At 36.7% G+C, this 17,122-nt stretch overlaps 2 protein-coding genes across 2 annotated transcripts in view; both read right to left on the minus strand.

Annotated features, from left to right (window-relative positions):
- Nucleotides 1-1,080, minus strand: part of rcan2 (regulator of calcineurin 2) — an 82,243-nt gene extending 81,163 nt beyond the window's left edge. Inside the window, exon 1 of the mRNA XM_084091165.1 lies at nt 923-1,080. The gene's annotated coding sequence lies outside the window, so the exon portion shown is untranslated. The remainder of the gene's footprint in view (nt 1-922) is intronic.
- A 1,223-nt stretch (nt 1,081-2,303) lies between these two features.
- cyp39a1 (cytochrome P450, family 39, subfamily A, polypeptide 1) lies at nt 2,304-16,985 on the minus strand. Its single transcript, XM_084090192.1, has 12 exons — nt 16,656-16,985; nt 15,428-15,563; nt 15,094-15,268; nt 14,667-14,816; nt 14,379-14,472; nt 13,513-13,608; nt 13,331-13,421; nt 12,418-12,551; nt 12,018-12,113; nt 11,028-11,116; nt 4,324-4,411; nt 2,304-3,185 (listed from the first exon to the last, which is right to left on the minus strand). The coding sequence occupies exons 1-12, from the start codon at nt 16,830-16,832 to the stop codon at nt 3,117-3,119; spliced, it is 1,395 nt and encodes a 464-aa protein (XP_083946318.1). The 5' UTR covers nt 16,833-16,985; the 3' UTR covers nt 2,304-3,116.
- Between the last annotated feature and the right edge of the window lie 137 nt (nt 16,986-17,122).

Consider the following 17,122-nt stretch of genomic DNA (forward strand, 5'->3'; position numbering starts at 1 on the left):
CTCAGATCATGAGGTTTAAAAACAGTCAAGTTATTATATTTATTGCTTTCAAAAATTATGCATAACGAAATGCTCTAACAGGTATTATAGTGTATTATAGTAAATTACAGTGTGCATGACCTTATTAGTTACAACTAAGAAGTTTTAAAAGCCTTTGGGTACAAACATTGGCTGTTTAAAAATAAATAATTCTGTATTATATGATATGTATGGTTTGTACAGTGCATAAAGGACAAAATGAAAAGGGTAAGTGTCAATCACAGTCTACTGCAACCTGTTTGCTGCATCCCCTTTGAGTCATCACTAGAGGAGCGGTCCCTCTGTCGTCATCACCTGACATTCACTTTTCTTCTATTCGCAATAAGGGTTTATTTTCATCATTTCTCTCTGTCTGATGACTAATATAACAAACCCTTATGGTGAACATGCCACATCAACATTTCAATTCCAGCAACTGTCAATACAGCACACAACTGGCCGCGTCTGTCAAGGTCAAGGAGTGCACTTCATAAACTAGGCTACTATTACAAATTCAATAGCATCATCAAATGTCTTGCATACTCTTTTAGGATTGTAAGGCTGGTTATTGAAGCATATCTGTCTACCAATGCAGACTTTCCAAGTCCCCATAAACTCGTGTAAAAGTGATTTGTTTAAAAGTGGCATGCATACAGGATTAAAGCAGTGCTGAATAAAGTAAATACTATAGTATACGCTATAGTTAATACTACTATATGTAGAATAGTAGCCTATGTAGTATACAACACTAAAAAAAAAATCTGCATTCATTTGACACTCTCTCGCTTTCTCTCTCTCTCTCTTTCTCTGAGCATTTATAAATCAGCAACACCTGTCAAAGCACTACAGTAGCCTACAGATACTGGATGATCTAATGGAGTAAGTCGACACGGTTTTTCGGTACCTGTGCGGGATGTGGCAGTCCGGTGTGCGTATCTTCTGTGCGGTGGCTTTGTCTCCCTCTCTTTGCCTTTGTGAATCAAGCTCGCATTCCAGCTGCGATTCACTAATCTCCTGACGTTACTGCAGACAGCTTGATTCACCAATGACCGCCTCCCGGCATTCAAATTATGTTTGCTCAACCCTCTAATGAAATGCAGCGCTGCGAGCGCGGGGGAGATTCTGGGACCAATAGCCTTCTCCTAAAAGCGAATATGCAAATTTCGAAACTACGTCAGAGGTTTCGCCAGCAGTTGGATGTTGCGGCGCTATGACACGTTCAGCAGGTTGTTTTTAGTAAATGTGGTGCAGGGCAAAGCAGAGATATCTCGAAATGAATTCTGTCAGACTCCAAAACACTTGCAGCATGGGTTGAATTGTGCGGTGAGCTGAATGCGACAAAATGTGATAGTGTTTGTGAGTATCTAATTATACTATAGTAAAAAAAGAACCCCTGCTGAGAGAAACAATTGAAACTGGTTTGCTGGTCAAGGTTTTTTTTTTTTTTTTAGCTGAAAACCAGATTTGCCAGGCTTGGAAACCAGCTTGTAAGAACTTTTTAAAAAATCGCTGTGGTTTCTTTTATTATATCATATTATTGCTTATTATTATAAGGCCCTATTATTAACAACATTTAAGCAGTGATTTATTTAACATAATTTAATGCTTTATGCCCAATAGGCCTAAGTAAATTCAGATTTTATGTGGCTGGCTAGATGTATTTAGTGCTCATGCTAAATATTAATTTGTATAGCTTTTGCTCTATTCAGTTAAACAAGGTAGCCTGACATCACCAGTTTACCTCATTACAAACTAGCTACAGGGTGAAATCACATAATCAAATATATCATATCGTCATCATATGACCACCACCCTCTTGATGTGAAAAGGGAAGTTTCTCTGGTTTCTCTTTTTATTATTGATCATGTTAATGAATGTTGAATTACAAAACTTGTATCATCTGATCAGTAGCACACAGTTGTTTTTAGAGTTTTTGTATATTTTAGTTTTTAATGGATTCTTATATGGAAGAACAAATGAATTGCTTTATTTTGTTACATCACACCACTTTCGAGTATCCAAACATTAGCCTTCTGCTGAACATCTCTGGAATGTTGTAGGCTATTTGATGTACCTCCCATGATTTTGCAAAGTAGGCCATATTTCTGGATCCAACATCCTAGTTGATCCTGGATGAACATTCCTATCCTATAAGATTTTAAGGTTAGGCTATGTTTGTTTGACAGGAAATTTGTTCCAAGATCAACAAAAGATGATGTTTGCTTGGCAAAATCACAGTTACATGGTTGGTACTGTAAGTAAATGGAAAATAAAGAAGGAAACTTCTGCAGCGAAACATGTTATTTATTGAAACACAATTAAACTTGGTCTTTATTGAAACACTGCAAAGTGTTTACAACACCAGTGATTGATTCAATCAAGTACATCATCATATTTAATTAATGTAAACATTCTGTTTGCCTTACAAATTAAAGATGTTTGCACCCAAGCACATACAATTGCTCCATGTAACTTGTGTCATGTAATGTTTTATCCAAAAATGAGTGTACACAGATGCAGTGAAGAACATACAGACTATTAGACAGATGTGTTTATAGAAACAATCCTTTTCACCACTACAGAAAAGAAGCACAGTGTTTATACATGTAATAATGTGTTTACATATTTCTGCTTCACAAAAAAGAACCTCCACTTAGTTCTATTGTCTATAAACCTTGTCTTTACTTTGTCCATATCATGCACAAGATGTTTAGCTGTAACATATGAGTGCAGTCGCATACGAGATCACATTTTGTTTATTTCATACATCCTGAAAATGATGAAGTCTCTCAGTTCGAGAGGAATTTCCACAACCTCATGCTTTCTGATATATATCATCTATATTATGCCATCAGTTATAAGAGGTTGACCCAACAAAACCGTAATATAAACAACTAATATCCTAAATTACCTTTAGCAATGTATGATTTTCTGGTTTAGTATTTGCCTGTGTCCAAGTCACTGTTTAACATTCACCATGATGCTTAGAAGCTCTGAAGCTCAGCCCAGGATATTATGCGGTTGATCTCCTCAACTCTTATGTCAAGACTGTCAACAGAGCTTTAAAGCAGTAGCACAGTCCTCTGAACACATGCGCTCTATCTGTGCTTGTATCTCACTGTACAAGGTCCATCTGGCTGCTGGGTTCCCACCAAATGCAGAGGGCTCTACAAGAAGCAGATACATATATTTACCAAGTGTAATGACCACATACATATGATGTACAACTCCAGTAAGTATTTTACAATGTATGAATTTACTGCATTATGCAAAAAATACTGTTTAAAAGCAAATGGCATTTGCAAACAAATGATTTTCTAAGCATTTTTAAGCGTTTTATCCAAATCTATATAACTACACCACCGTTCAAGAGATTTTTTAACGTTTTTGAAAGAAGTCTCTTTTCATTTATTTTATTAAAAATACACTAAAACAATAATATTGTGAAACATTATTACAATTTAAAATGACTGTTTTCTATTTGAATATATTTTCAAATGTAATTTATTCCTGTGATGGCAAAGCTGAATTTTCAGAATTCTTACCGCATGCTTTTGAACATTAGTGTATAGTTTTATAATATTATTTATAATTTTCTTATGGAAATGTTGTTTGATAGTAAAAATAAAGATATTTCGGTAACACTTTACAATAAGGATTCATTCATTTCAAGCCATTAGTTAACATGAACTAATAATGAACTGCACTTCTACAGCATTTATTAATCTTTGTTAATGTTAATTTAAACATTTACTAACACATTATTAAAATCAAAAGTTGTATAGCTAACATTAGTTAATGCACTGTGAACTGACATGAACAAATAATGAACAGCTGGATTTTTATTAACAAAGATGAACAAATACAGTAACAAATGTGTTGCTAATTGTTAGTTCACGTTAGTTAATACATTAACTAATGTTAACAAATGAAACCTTCAAATTTCAATATCAACAATTTATCAAGTTGCTGTAAAACAGAAATGTTGTTCCTGATCCTGTCCAAAGAAAGGTACTGTGTACATTTATGACCCATTCATGAATGCATGATTCATATCTAGATCCACGCTCCTGGAATGAAATTGGTCGTTGGTGGGCGAAACTTACAGTTATTTTTGGTCAGGCCTGAGAATTGCACGGGTAAAGAGCAGGACGGTGCTTAAGCATTAGATTGGGCCCTTGTTGGGTAAATACTGCCATAGGAACACATCTGGAAATGATTAACCTAATGCCTACTTTGAAGCCATCTCTTTCAAGGCTTATTTACCATTCTCTATTGGATGTTACTCTTTCTCAGGCTGCTTACCGGTTTAGGCACTGGATCCAACAGGGTGAATTCAAACTTGTGGAGGATGAGGGCAACAAACATATGCAATTCCATAATGGCGTACCACCTGATGACACAATAAACAACAAGTGGTTCATTTTCTTTTTCATGTGCTCTTTCTCATTAAGAACATTTTCTAGAAGCAAACTCATCGCTCTGAAGTGCTCATCACTTCACAAGCCGGCTTGAATGTGTATTAGTATTCCGATGGAATATTGCATGCTGTCTAGCTGCCTCCCTCCCTCGAGTGCTACTGAATACTGGGAAAACTGTGATTGAAATTGTAGGTAGAAAAGCAAAATGTGAATGAATGTCTTGTATTGCGTTCAAATTCCAGGTGCATTCATAGCCACAGTGGCCTTGTTTGGCGGATGGGGGAAGAGGAATATTAGATGCAGTGGAGTGCAAGAATGAAAGATTCCTGGGTGAGACAGAGAAAGGAATAATGCCAGGCAATAAAGGGAGGGCGAGAGATGCAAGTCATGATTCTTGAAATAATCATCCCAAATAACCTTGAGGGCCGTGACTCATTCAGGGGCACTGTGTTAGTGACGCAAGTAGCAATCTCCTAAAATGATCAAAATCAAATCAGATTGAGTGAGAAAAATGAAATACGTGGGTGTGCCACACTCAGTGTACTAATTTATGGCCATGTCCAGCTGAGAGATCTATACAAGCCTGAGAAATCATTACAGAGCCGCCTTATGACAATGTGACATTTGAATGCAGGAAGTTGGTAAGCATAGATTGAATATTTCAATGGCATTTTAAATTATTCCAGAGAGAACGTGATAGTGATGTTAAAGGGGTCATCGGATGCCCATTTTCCACAAGTGATTCTTTAGGGTCTTCATGTAAAGTTTGTAACATACTTTGGTTAAAATTTTACCTCCTCAAAAACAGCTCTGTTCACAGCAACCCATTTCGGTGCATGTCTCTTTAAATGATAATGAGCAACTGCTCACCCCACCCCTCTCTTCCGTGGGGCGTGTCGACACATAAAGTGCTGCCTTGGCAGACAGTATACAAATTGCTGAGGGCGGAAATATGCTAATATGGGACAGTCCGTCAGTGGTCATGGGCGGAGCATGAGCAATATGACATCATATTGCTCAGAAAATCCAAACGGCTTGATTATTGAGAGTGTTTAGGCTTTTTGAGGATAAAAAAAAAGGAGTGAATGGATTTTTTTCATTGTATAGTGGTTGTGTCCACACTGCAAAGACACATTTATATGCAAACACCATGTAAAAGTGAATTTTGCATCCGATGACCCCTTTAAATGGTGCTATGCAGTGTTGGGGTAATGTAACGTGAGTTACGTAATCAGATACTTTTTCCAAGTAACTAGTAAAGTAATGCATTATTTAATGCATAGTTACTTAGAAATAAGTAACGCAAGTTACTTTGTTTTCCCAATTATTAACTGACACCACTCCTGTTCCCATTGTTGAGAGAAATCGGGAGTGAGGTGCAAGTGTTGTGTACGCTGTGTAAACATAATGGTTATAGTAGTTCTAGACTAAATGTGAGCATGCATTTACTTAAACAAAAAACAGATTCAGTATTCCTCAAAATTAATAAAAACAGTAAAATTTTAACTCAGGATATTACGCAAACCGACAATAGTTAAATGTTAAACAACACCACTACTTTATGTATTTACTCTCACTTTATAAACCAGTGCCTTCGATGATCCAATTCAACCAAACCAATAAGCAAAAATGACTTTACAGTAGATAAACATCTAATTGTAGTTTAATTTTTTATGTAGTTTTATATTGCTGAAATAAAAGTGTTGAACTCTCTTCTCCTGCGTCCTATTCTTCTGCAATCCAGGATGGCAGCAAAACTGAAAGGTTTGTTTGAGCTGCGCCTTCTACTGTACAGGCGTAAATATACATTTCCTTCAGCCTGAGGCTTATTTATTTCACTTTTGTATGAAAGGGACTTTACATTTGCCAAAAATATAACTTTTTTTTTGTTATTAAAAAACAAACAAGCAAACCCTGCCCAGGTGAGGAAAATGAATCCAAAAGTAACGCATTACCATCAAAATAACGCAATTAGAAACTTTTTTTAGGGAGTAACACAATATTGTAACACATTACATTTAAAAGTAACTTTCCCCAGCACTGCTGCTATGCATAGAAAATGAATTTTATAAAAAAAAAATTATATTTGTTTAAATAATTCATGATTTCATTTTTTTTTATTAGCTCCCAATATATATCTGTCTTCTTCTCTATATTACTCCACCTGTCTCTTACTTTTTTATTATCTGTTTCTCCATCTCATATATTCCCAGACTGATAATCATAGATGCATCTGTTCTGGAGGGTCTCGAAAGGTCACTGGTCTGTGCCTATGCTTTTGATCTTCCTGTGCAGCTGGGAAAGTTCTTTCAGTATTTATACATCTCTATTAACGTCATACTGACCCCAGCCGCACACTCCCCATGGTCTTGATGATGTCATCAGCAGGGGCCCAAAGGGCTCGGACATTAAGGCCAAGAATGCTCAGTGCAACATAAAAGCAGTGCCATGGATTTATATCAACATGGCACTATATAAGGAATGGGACCATAGTGCACACTATCAATAATGCAGCTCCATGATTTACAAGCATCACCTGTAAATCGAATCACACGCTGGCAAAGTTCTAGGTGGTAACAGCTATGAACTTTTCGTGCCAGCCTTGGTGTAAATAACCCAAGGGAACTGACATTCTCATCAATAGAGCCAAAAGGGAAAAGATGGGCTGGTGCAGCTTGTGGCATTTGCTATAGGCCAAGTACAACCCGTAGTGTTCCTGCTACAGGCTAAAGACTCTGACCAAACCTTGAAGGCAAAAACAGCCCCAGAGAGCATTAAAGGTGCAATAAGCGATTTCTGAGAAACGCTGTTGAAAGTGAATCGGACCGAGCACCCCGAAACACTAGTAGCCAATCAGAAGTAGGGGGCGTGTCCACTCATGATTGACAGAGAGTGGAGGACAGAGAGTGAGCAAGAGAGAGATTTGAAGAAAGACTGTAGAAAGAGAGATGGCTGAGAGACATTGCAAAAGAGAAAAGGTCAGAGCAATATCACTGGAAAAAGAATGGTTATGATCAGGCAAGAGCTTTAGGACCCGCGTTATTATTAGAAAAGCTTTCTAGCGCTGGAGAGACCTAAGCAGGAAAGCCTAAAAACGGTCCTTGAGGTTACGTTGTTTCAGCTCTACATATGAGTATTATTGGTTTTGCTATTTTTAACAGAACTAAGATATGCTGTGGTAATTTTAGCTATTATAACAGGACAGTTTTGAGTGTCATTGTTTGTCTGGGGTTGCTGGTGTGCTGCTGGCGACTAATAACAAACTCTTGCTTGTATATACTGGATGTACAGTATGTAATTTTTTTGTTCTTGTTGTTCGTTCGTCATATTTGTTCTGTTTTTCGCAAAGCATTATTTTTCCATTGCTTCAGCTTTGATAATGAGACATCCCCTCTTTCATTGCGTGTTGTGCATTTTGGGGGTGGAGCAATGAAGGGAGGGGTGTGTTTGTTTGATTTTAGGGCTGTCAAAATCAATGCGTTTATTTTCTTCAGTTTAACGCATTAAAAATATTTAACGCAATTAATGCAGCATCCGTTTTTCCTGTCATCCTTTGGCTGCGGTATAGTATATGATCACGCTATCATTCATTCAAGTGCTATTAAACCATTCAAGGCGCGAAAAGACGAAAATTCACACAGAATGCCGCTTCAGACAGCCCAAATGTCCGCTTTGTCATGTATCCTCGTAAGCATTATCCTCATTTTTAATGAGCTAAATAAAGTCTTAAATGACCGTAAAGAGTTGTGTGTCAGATCTGCACAGGTCTTAAAGTGACAGAAGCCTAATAAACCTGCTTCTGTCACTGATGTTAATCAGCTCGTCTGCTCTTGACTGATCTTTTGTAGCTTTAATATGGATTTATCTATATTTAATTTATTTTTTATGCAGTGAAGACTGTGAAGTGTTTGATAACTTTTATCAATTTCTGTATATTTCCTACCTGTTAGATCAAATATTTATTCTGTCTTTGTTGTTTCTACATGAAATTATTACAATATAAAAATATATTAAAAACTTTAATGTTAGGTGCGATTAATTACAGAAAAAAAATGTGCGATAAACTTTTGAATCGATTGACAGCACTTGATTTCAGATATCAACAGTGTTTCTCAGAAATCGCTTACTGCGATTACTTTTTTTTGTGCATGATTTAAGCTAATTAGTATGATACCATTATTGTCAGATTTTATTGCAAATATTTTTTTATTGCTTACTTAAATGTAATCTTGACTAAGGTTTCTATAGATTTCAGTCTTTCCCCATTCAAGTAACCTGGAGCTGTACGTGCTTGACTAAAACGCAGCCAGATGTGCATGGCATGAAAGCCCTAACATCTCTAAACTGACTTCATGAAAGATGCAACAAGTTCAATTGTGTTATCTGTACAAAGTTCAGAGAAGTTCAAGACAAAGACCAGCTGTCAAAGGAAAAAGAAACAATGATCAGCACTATGATGCATGAAAATATACATAAAAAAAAATACATTTTGCTCCTTAGTATTTCATTAGTTAAAATAAGTTAAAATTCTATTTCGTGGAATTATTTCCCAGCATGCAGTGGCATGTTTAAATCTGCAAGTCATTTGACTGTTTATTGTGTTGGCGCTGGTGGTTGTGTTTGTTGCCCCTTTGAGTAATAAGTGATGTGTGTCAACTGTCAAGTGCATCTTTTTCCTTAAATATGTAGTTGTCACCATTGTGGTTTATGTGATGGATGTTAAGGATGAAAATATTGTTATAAAAAAACAATCGATGTGTTGCAATATGTTGTCTTTTACACTTTTAGTAGCAAATGTTTGACAAAAACCTGAAAATTAAATGTATATACAGTGGGGCAAAAAAGTATTTAGTCAGCCACCAATTGTGTAAGTTCTCCCACTTAAAAAGATGAGAGAGGCTTGTAATTTTCATCATAGGTACACTTCAACTATGAGAGACAAAATGAGAAAAAAAATCCAGAAAATCACATTGTAGGATTTTTTATGAATTTATTTGCAAATTATGGTGGAAAATAAGTATTTGGTCACCTACAAACAAGCAAGATTTCTGGCTCTCACAGACCTGTAACTTCTTCTTTAAGAGGCTCCTCTGTCCTCCAGTCGTTACCTGTATTAATGGAACCTTTTTGAACTTGTTATCAGTTTAAAAGACACCTGTCCACAACCTCAAACAGTCACACTCCAAACTCCAGTATGGCCAAGACCAAAAAGTTGTCAAAGGACACCAGAAACAAAATTGTAGACCTGCACCAGGCTGGGAAGACTGAATCTGCAATGGGTAAGCAGCTTGGTGTGAAGAAATCAACTGTGGGAGCAATTATTAGGAAATGGAAGACATACAAGACCACTGATAATCTCCCTCGATCTGGGGCTCCACGCAAGATCTCACCCCGTGGGGTCAAAATGATCACAAGGACGGTGAGAAAAAATCCCAGAGCCACACAGGGGGACCTAGTGAATGACCTGCAGAGAGCTGGGACCAAAGTAACAAAGGCTACCATCAGTAACACACTACGCCGCCAGGGACTCAAATCCTGTAGTGCCAGACGTGTCCCCCTGCTTAAGCCAATACATGTCCAGGCCCATCTGAAGTTTGCTAGAGAGCATTTGGATGATCCAGAAGAGGATTGGGAGAATGTCATATGGTCAGATGAAACCAAAATAGAACTCAAACTCAACTCGTCGTGTTTGGAGGAGAAGTTGCATCCAAAGAACACCATACCTACTGTGAAGCATGGGGGTGTAAACATCATGCTTTGGGGCTGTTTTTCTGCAAAGGGACCAGGACGACTGATCCATGTAAAGGAAAGAATGAATGGGGCCATGTATCGTGAGATTTTGAGTGAAAACCTCCTTCCATCAGCAAGGGCACTGAAGATGAAACGTGGCTGGGTCTTTCAGCATGACAATGATCCCAAACACACCGCCCGGGCAACGAAGGAGTGGCTTCGTAAGAAGCATTTCAAGGTCCTGGAGTGGCCTAGCCAGTCTCCAGATCTCAACCCCATAGAAAATCTTTGGAGGGAGTTGAAAGTCCATGTTGCCCAAAACATCACTGCTCTAGAGGAGATCTGCATGGAGGAATGGGCCAAAATACCAGCAACAGTGTATGAAAACCTTGTGAAGACTTACAGAAAACGTTTGAACTCTGTCATTGCCAACAAAGGGTATATAACAAAGTATTGAGATAAACTTTTGTTATTGACCAAATACTTATTTTCCACCCTAATTTGCAAATAAATTAATTAAAAATCCTACAATGTGATTTTTCTGGATTTTTTTCCTCATTTTGTCTCTCATAGTTGAAGTGTACCTATGATGAAAATTACAGGCCTCTCTCATCTTTTTAAGTGGGAGAACTTGCACAATTGGTGGCTGACTAAATACTTTTTTGCCCCACTGTATATATATATATTTTTTTACAGTTAAACAATTTCATCTAGAATACATGAAAGAAAATATTAAATTATATTATTTATATATTTAATTACATGGAATACCTTCCTCGATTTAATTAAGTTTATTGAATGTCAATTTTTTAAGTGTACACAAAGATTATTTCATATAAACACAACAGTTTTTCTAACCTTCCTGGGCACTGATTTTTCCCCCCTCCAAATGCCACAAACCCTTCCAAGAGGACATTCTTTTCTAAATCTGCCTTTTCCCATCGTTCCTGTGGGAAGAAAAGTTTCATTAAAAATAATCCACTCAGACAAGGGCCAGTCCAGAATACACCAACAGAGCTCGTCTTCCAGCACTCCAAGCTTTAATTTAATAACAAGACATATTTACAGTAATCTCTGAATAACTTTCAATGCAATGTCCATCCGTTCACTAATGCGGCTTCATTGTGCGCGTAAATCAATAATTGCTCGAGTTGCATTAGCAACTCAAAAGCCGACAAAATGAAAGCAACTTTTGAATTGGTCAAGAAGTCCAGCCCTTCAAGGTTTTCATAGATTCAAAACAATTTGTATAGTTTTCCAATGGACAAGAATACTGAATGTTAATTTAGACAGCAGCCATATCCATTCAGTGTGTCAAATATTTAAGTGCATTTCCACTGTTAGAGAGAGAGTGTTTTTTACTAACAGAGTGGCTTTACAGTATAGATGTAGGTCTTACCCAGTCTCTATGAGTGGTGATATTTCTTTCAAGACATTAGTAGACAGAAATGGAATGGAATCTCTATAGGCGTTTGCCGGAAGGTTAATTGTGAAGATAACTGTCAGGCCTATTATTCCTGTTTTAATGGAGCACAGCTGGAGTTTTCAAGCACATTGTGACCAGCACTCCACAGCTTGCCAGACAAACTGGAAGGAAGTTTTATTGAAAGAAAATACTAATAAAAGAGATGCCGGTTCTATCTTTGATACCTCATAGAGTAAAAAAAAAAAAAAAAAACTATGTAAAAAGACTCCTCAAAAAGTGCAGGAACATTTAATAGTAAAGCACTTTACTTGCTGGGAAAAGCATTTTATGAGCATGTGTCTTGTGTCTATTTTATTTTGGTTTATAGTGGAATTTGGGTTAACCTCATCCTGTGGCTGAGGTCATTCAGAAAGGTTACTCACAGGTTTGAAATCTTCCGGGTCTGGGAAATACTTGGGGTTTCGGTGAGCCCAGTAAGGAGACAACATCAGCATGTCTCCAGGTGGGATGATATAATTCTGAAAGCAGAAAACACACATACATAAATACAGTTCCTTTTTAGCTGACAAAAAGCCTGTTAATGTTTGCTTTGTAGCCTCTCTCTCTCTCTCTCTCTCTCTCTCTCTCTCTCTTATGGATAGGGATTTTAAGAATGAAATCTTAGCTTTTCTCTCCTTATTGTATATACGGTTTATATTAAAACGCAGGAAAGATGCTGTTTATCTATGTGCTACTATAGTATGTACTATAGTATATAGTATCCAAGAAAAACACTGGAAAAAACAAAATAGATTGTACACTGAATAATCTGTCACGGCTGACCTGTAATTTGAGAGGTCGCACTACTTTACGAGTGATGGCTCCAGGGGCCCTCAGCCGAATGCCTTCCATGATACACCACTTCACATATGGCATCCGCTGTAAGTCATCTAGGGTCACCTTTGTCTTCTCCTTGTCTTAAATGCAAAGCAAACACACAAGCACTATAGTGACTATCCATAGCCTTAAGTACTACTGATGTGTGCTTAAAAGAATGTCTAATTCACTATGAACAAAGCCTGGTTGGATTTGTCTAAACAGAAGCACAATGATACTTTGCGTTATGCATATAGAGGTGCATATGATTCATTTCGACAACATGCAAATAATGATTATTAGTGCATATGGAAATATTATTTTCTGAACAGATTTGACAGAAAAAAAATTATACTTAAATGCAAGGCTTGTCAAACACAATGCATGAGAGCTTGCTGTCCTCTAGTGGTTTTGTGAGGAAATTCATGAATAAGTGGTCCCAAATATTGAGAGACAGCATAATATAACTATATAATATAGTTTCTTGAGCAGCAAATCAGCATATTAGAATGATTTCTGAAGGATCATGTGACACTGAAGACTGGAGTAATGATGCTGAAAATTCAGCTTTGCCATCACAGGAATATATTACATTTTAAAATATATTAAAAATAAAAAAATTATATTTTAAATTGTAATAATATTACAATATATACTGTATTTTATTTAATAAATGCAGCCTTGGTGAGCATAAGAGACTACAAAAAGACAAAAGCATTGGAAAATCTTTTAGACACCCACATTTTTGAAGTTGATGTTTATAATGAAAGCAATTATAAAGTGCTACCAAATATATCAGACTTTTTGTCTAATGTTGGCTGAGAGTATGGGAGGGGCTGTAAAGATAGAAACCCATTTGTTTTGAGAGATTGGTTTTTACCTTGGTCACCGAGGGCAGTGCTGATCTGATCCATTGCAATCTTATACACTTCAGGATTAGACACAATAAAAGCAATGGCCCAAAATGTTATCTAGAATAAAGTGAAATGTTCGGTCTCAGTAACATTCTGTTCATCTGTTAATCTGGGTTCACACCAGCACTGATATAAACCTCTCACTTACTGGTATAGCATTTGCAAGGGAAGCCCAAAGCAAAAGTAAACCATAATTTGGTAGATATTTGTCAGCTACTGAAGTAGTCAGGTGCTGTAGTAAAGTCTAAGGAGAAACAGTGACAGATTAGGAACTCTTTGGCTTTAATTGCATTATTAAAGGGATAATTATTCACCCAAAAATGAAAATTCTGTCATCCTTCACTCACCCTCATGTCGTTACAAACCTGTATGCATTTCTTTCTTCTGCTAAACACAAAAGAAGATATTTTAAAGAACGTTGATAACCAAACAGTTTCAATTCCAATTGAATTCCATTATATTTTTGTCCATACAATAGAAGTCAATGGGAACCAAATCTATTTTGTTACCAACCGTCTTCAAAACTAATACAGGTTTGGAATGACATGAGGGTGCGTAAATGATAACAGAATTTACATTTTTGGGTACACTATTCCTTTAAACAATGGCCAGGTACAGCAGATAGAAAGAGTCAATTATGCTGATTCCAAATATAGCCTATATATGATAATGAGAAGAACAAAACTGTGAAATTTCAAATATCTTATCGTCCTACAAAAAAGGCTTGGAAGCCTGACTGAAACTCTTTAGCTCCCTCTATTGTGCAAACATGTTCATACATACATTTAACATATCATTAAGGAACTATTCAGTTTTGCATTAGACTCTATGCCATATGTTTTGAGATCAACATCTTAAGTAAAAATTTAAATAATTTCACACTGTTTTTGACAGTATAGAGAGTGAAACAGTTGGCCGATATAAGATATAACATTTTAAGATTTCCATAAAGGCCATAGTTGCCTTTTATCATCAACATGTGGAGGAATCTTTGGTATAGATTACCTATATTACCTTTCCATAACTCTCACTGTAGAGAGTCTCCTCTGCGTTGGCAACCATATTTCTTAGCAGAGAAATGAGCCATTGCTTTGAGTTTGTCCATTCCCTGAAGACAGAAAAGAAACATCCTTTACCTCTTTGGCTATAGATGTTTTGAATGCATTTAAGAAATATCTGTAGATATGCAAGACCTTCAGTCGAGAATCGTTTTAAGTAACTAGTGAAAAACATGATTAAGGAGACTAATTGTGTTTAATAATTGCAGTTTTCAGTCATATTGTGGCAGTACCGCTCACATACTTCAGGAACATGTCTGGGAGTTGGGAGCCATACTCAAATCCATCATCATATGTTGTGAACTTCTCAAGGAACTCCTGCCTGGATAGGGCACTACTGGGGGAGTTACATCGGCCCAGTAAGTTACTCATCACTGCTGGATACATAACACTCCTGAAAACAAGTTAAAAAGTGTCTAATTCAGTTTTAAAGAACAATATTTACTTGAATTTATCTTGTCAGATTGCAGGATTAATGTAGCGGATTATAATATATTATAGTCTACGTATCATAAGCATAATCTAAAGATATGCAGTGGCATTATTAGGCACAGTATTTCTAATTTCCATGTTAACCAGTTGCTGCAAAATGTATGGAAGGTATCTACTGTTACTGTTACTCTACGGGGAACTTTAGCACAATGTAAATAATTGATGTAAGAAGACTATACTTGATGAGCACATTTAGCTGTCCAGATCCTTCGCTTCCAAGGCTCTCCAAATGGTCATTAAATTCTTCACAGAGATGAGCGGAGAGCATTGCCGTGTTGCCCGGAGTCAGTCTGCCCTTGATTATGGCGATACAGGTCGGATGGGTCTTAAAGAAACTGTCTTTGCTGATAGAAGCTGGACAGGAACGCAAACAAGGTTAACATGAGTAATCACATTATCACTGACTACAATATTGATGATGTTCATCTTATATTGAGTTCAGTCAGTTCTAAGGTCACGTGTAAGAGTAATTGCATAGATTCAAATTTTTTGCATTTATTTCTAACATTGTACCTGTGTTGTAAACAGGTTCTTGCACTGCTTGTTCAAAATCAACATCTTTGGAAGTGAAAAAAGCACGGAAGTCCTCATTTAGGGTCACAAACGTCAGTCTCTTCCCAGCAGCTACAACTGTGAAAACTGGTCCATACTAGGGGGGAAAAATGCTATTATAGTTTTAGGAATTGTATTGTACTATTTCTATTTCATACAAATGATACCATCAATGAAAAAATACAGTAAAAAACAGGCAATTTATTTAGTGACCCCCTAGTGAACCTTAAAAGACTTGAAAGCACTCTTTTTGTGTGATTTTTGCCTTGGCAGAAGCAATTACTGAATTTTAGAGCAGTTGTCCATTCAGCAAAACTCTCATTAGCATCGATGCTTTCTCAGAACTGGCACAGTCGTGCCCAGAACAAAAATTGTGTCAAAAAAGGCCACTGTGTGCAGCTCCTGCCCTAGTTGCATAAATTAATGATGCTGAACTGAGCTGTCCTCAAACTCGGTTAGTATGGCACAGCTCAAAAACAAAACACACCAAGATTAGCCACAGGGCTCCAGCACAGTGTCTGGGTGATATTTTTGCAGTTGGTAATGAAAGTATAAACAGCCAGCCATCACAAAAAAAAATTAATAAATCTTGCAATCCCACAATGTTAATAAATATGCATGCATTATGTATATAAGCAAGCATGGTAAAGCAATTTTTTTTTTTTTTAGATAGAAAGCCTGAGTGTACATTTTCTAATATGAGTATATTGATTATATAATATAAATAATGTGCGGCTAACTTTAAAAGAAAACGTAAAACATAAAATTATAATGCATATCTGTTATTTTTAAAATTTGAATTACCACACTGTGCTTTTAAATTTTTCGCATAATATTTGAGTGCAGCAAGTTCATCACAATTTGCATGGGAGGAGCTGGACTTCTGAACCCAATGGCAGACCAAACCTGTATGATTTATGCCACAGACAATTTGCAGACTTTTAAATACAGTTTTACGTTATTTTTATTTTTTTCATATTTTATGAAAAAAATTAACAACACTGAAATCAAATTTCAGAAATCCCACTGTCACTTGCATAAATGAAAATTAGTATATTAATTAGTATTAGTATATAATATACTGTATATACTAGTATACAATGTATATAATAATTTATAATTATATAGACTACTAGGCTATACAGTTATGATTCTTCATGCAAGTAATTTCCTCGAAGGGCAAACTTACTTTGGCTCTGGCTTGCTGGATGAAATGCAAAGGTGCTTTACCAAATTCAAAAGCAGCACCAAACCAAGGTATCCAACCTCTTATGCATGGAGGAGCATTGGGATGACTTTTACCAAAAATTAGATGAAAAGAAATAATCACAATAGACACAGTCAAAATTAAAGTAATCCATTCCATCGCAATCTAGAGTGCAATGATGCTCGACTGGAAAGCATATGATGAGTCTGTGTGGAAAAAGTCCTGTTATCTGTTACGTATCAGATTGGATTCCCTCATTACGAACTCTGAGCCATGACCCCCCACCATCACACCGCTAACCCCTCCCACTCTAAACAATTGTATCATTAGCCCCTCCTATTACAACACTAACCCCTCCCACACTCTTCTCACACCACGACATAACCCCTCCTACTGTATTTTTTTTAATCTCGGTAGCCCCTCCCACTGTGCGACAGGTGTTGCTACTT

This window comes from Abramis brama (genome assembly GCF_963993115.1).
Source record: "Abramis brama genome assembly, chromosome: 18".
In the NCBI taxonomy this organism is placed as follows: domain Eukaryota; kingdom Metazoa; phylum Chordata; class Actinopteri; order Cypriniformes; family Leuciscidae; genus Abramis; species Abramis brama.

Excerpts from the sequence above, each read along its gene's own strand:
- cyp39a1 (XM_084090192.1), bottom strand. The coding sequence starts at position 16,832 with ATGGAATGGATTACTTTAATTTTGACTGTGTCTATTGTGATTATTTCT. Across the intron at positions 14,817-15,093 it reads CAGCTAAATGTGCTCATCAA|GAGTGTTATGTATCCAGCAG; the intron begins GTATAGTCTTCT and ends ACTTGTTTTCAG. Across the intron at positions 12,552-13,330 it reads CACTGCCCTCGGTGACCAAG|ACAAGGAGAAGACAAAGGTG; the intron begins GTAAAAACCAAT and ends TTTGCATTTAAG.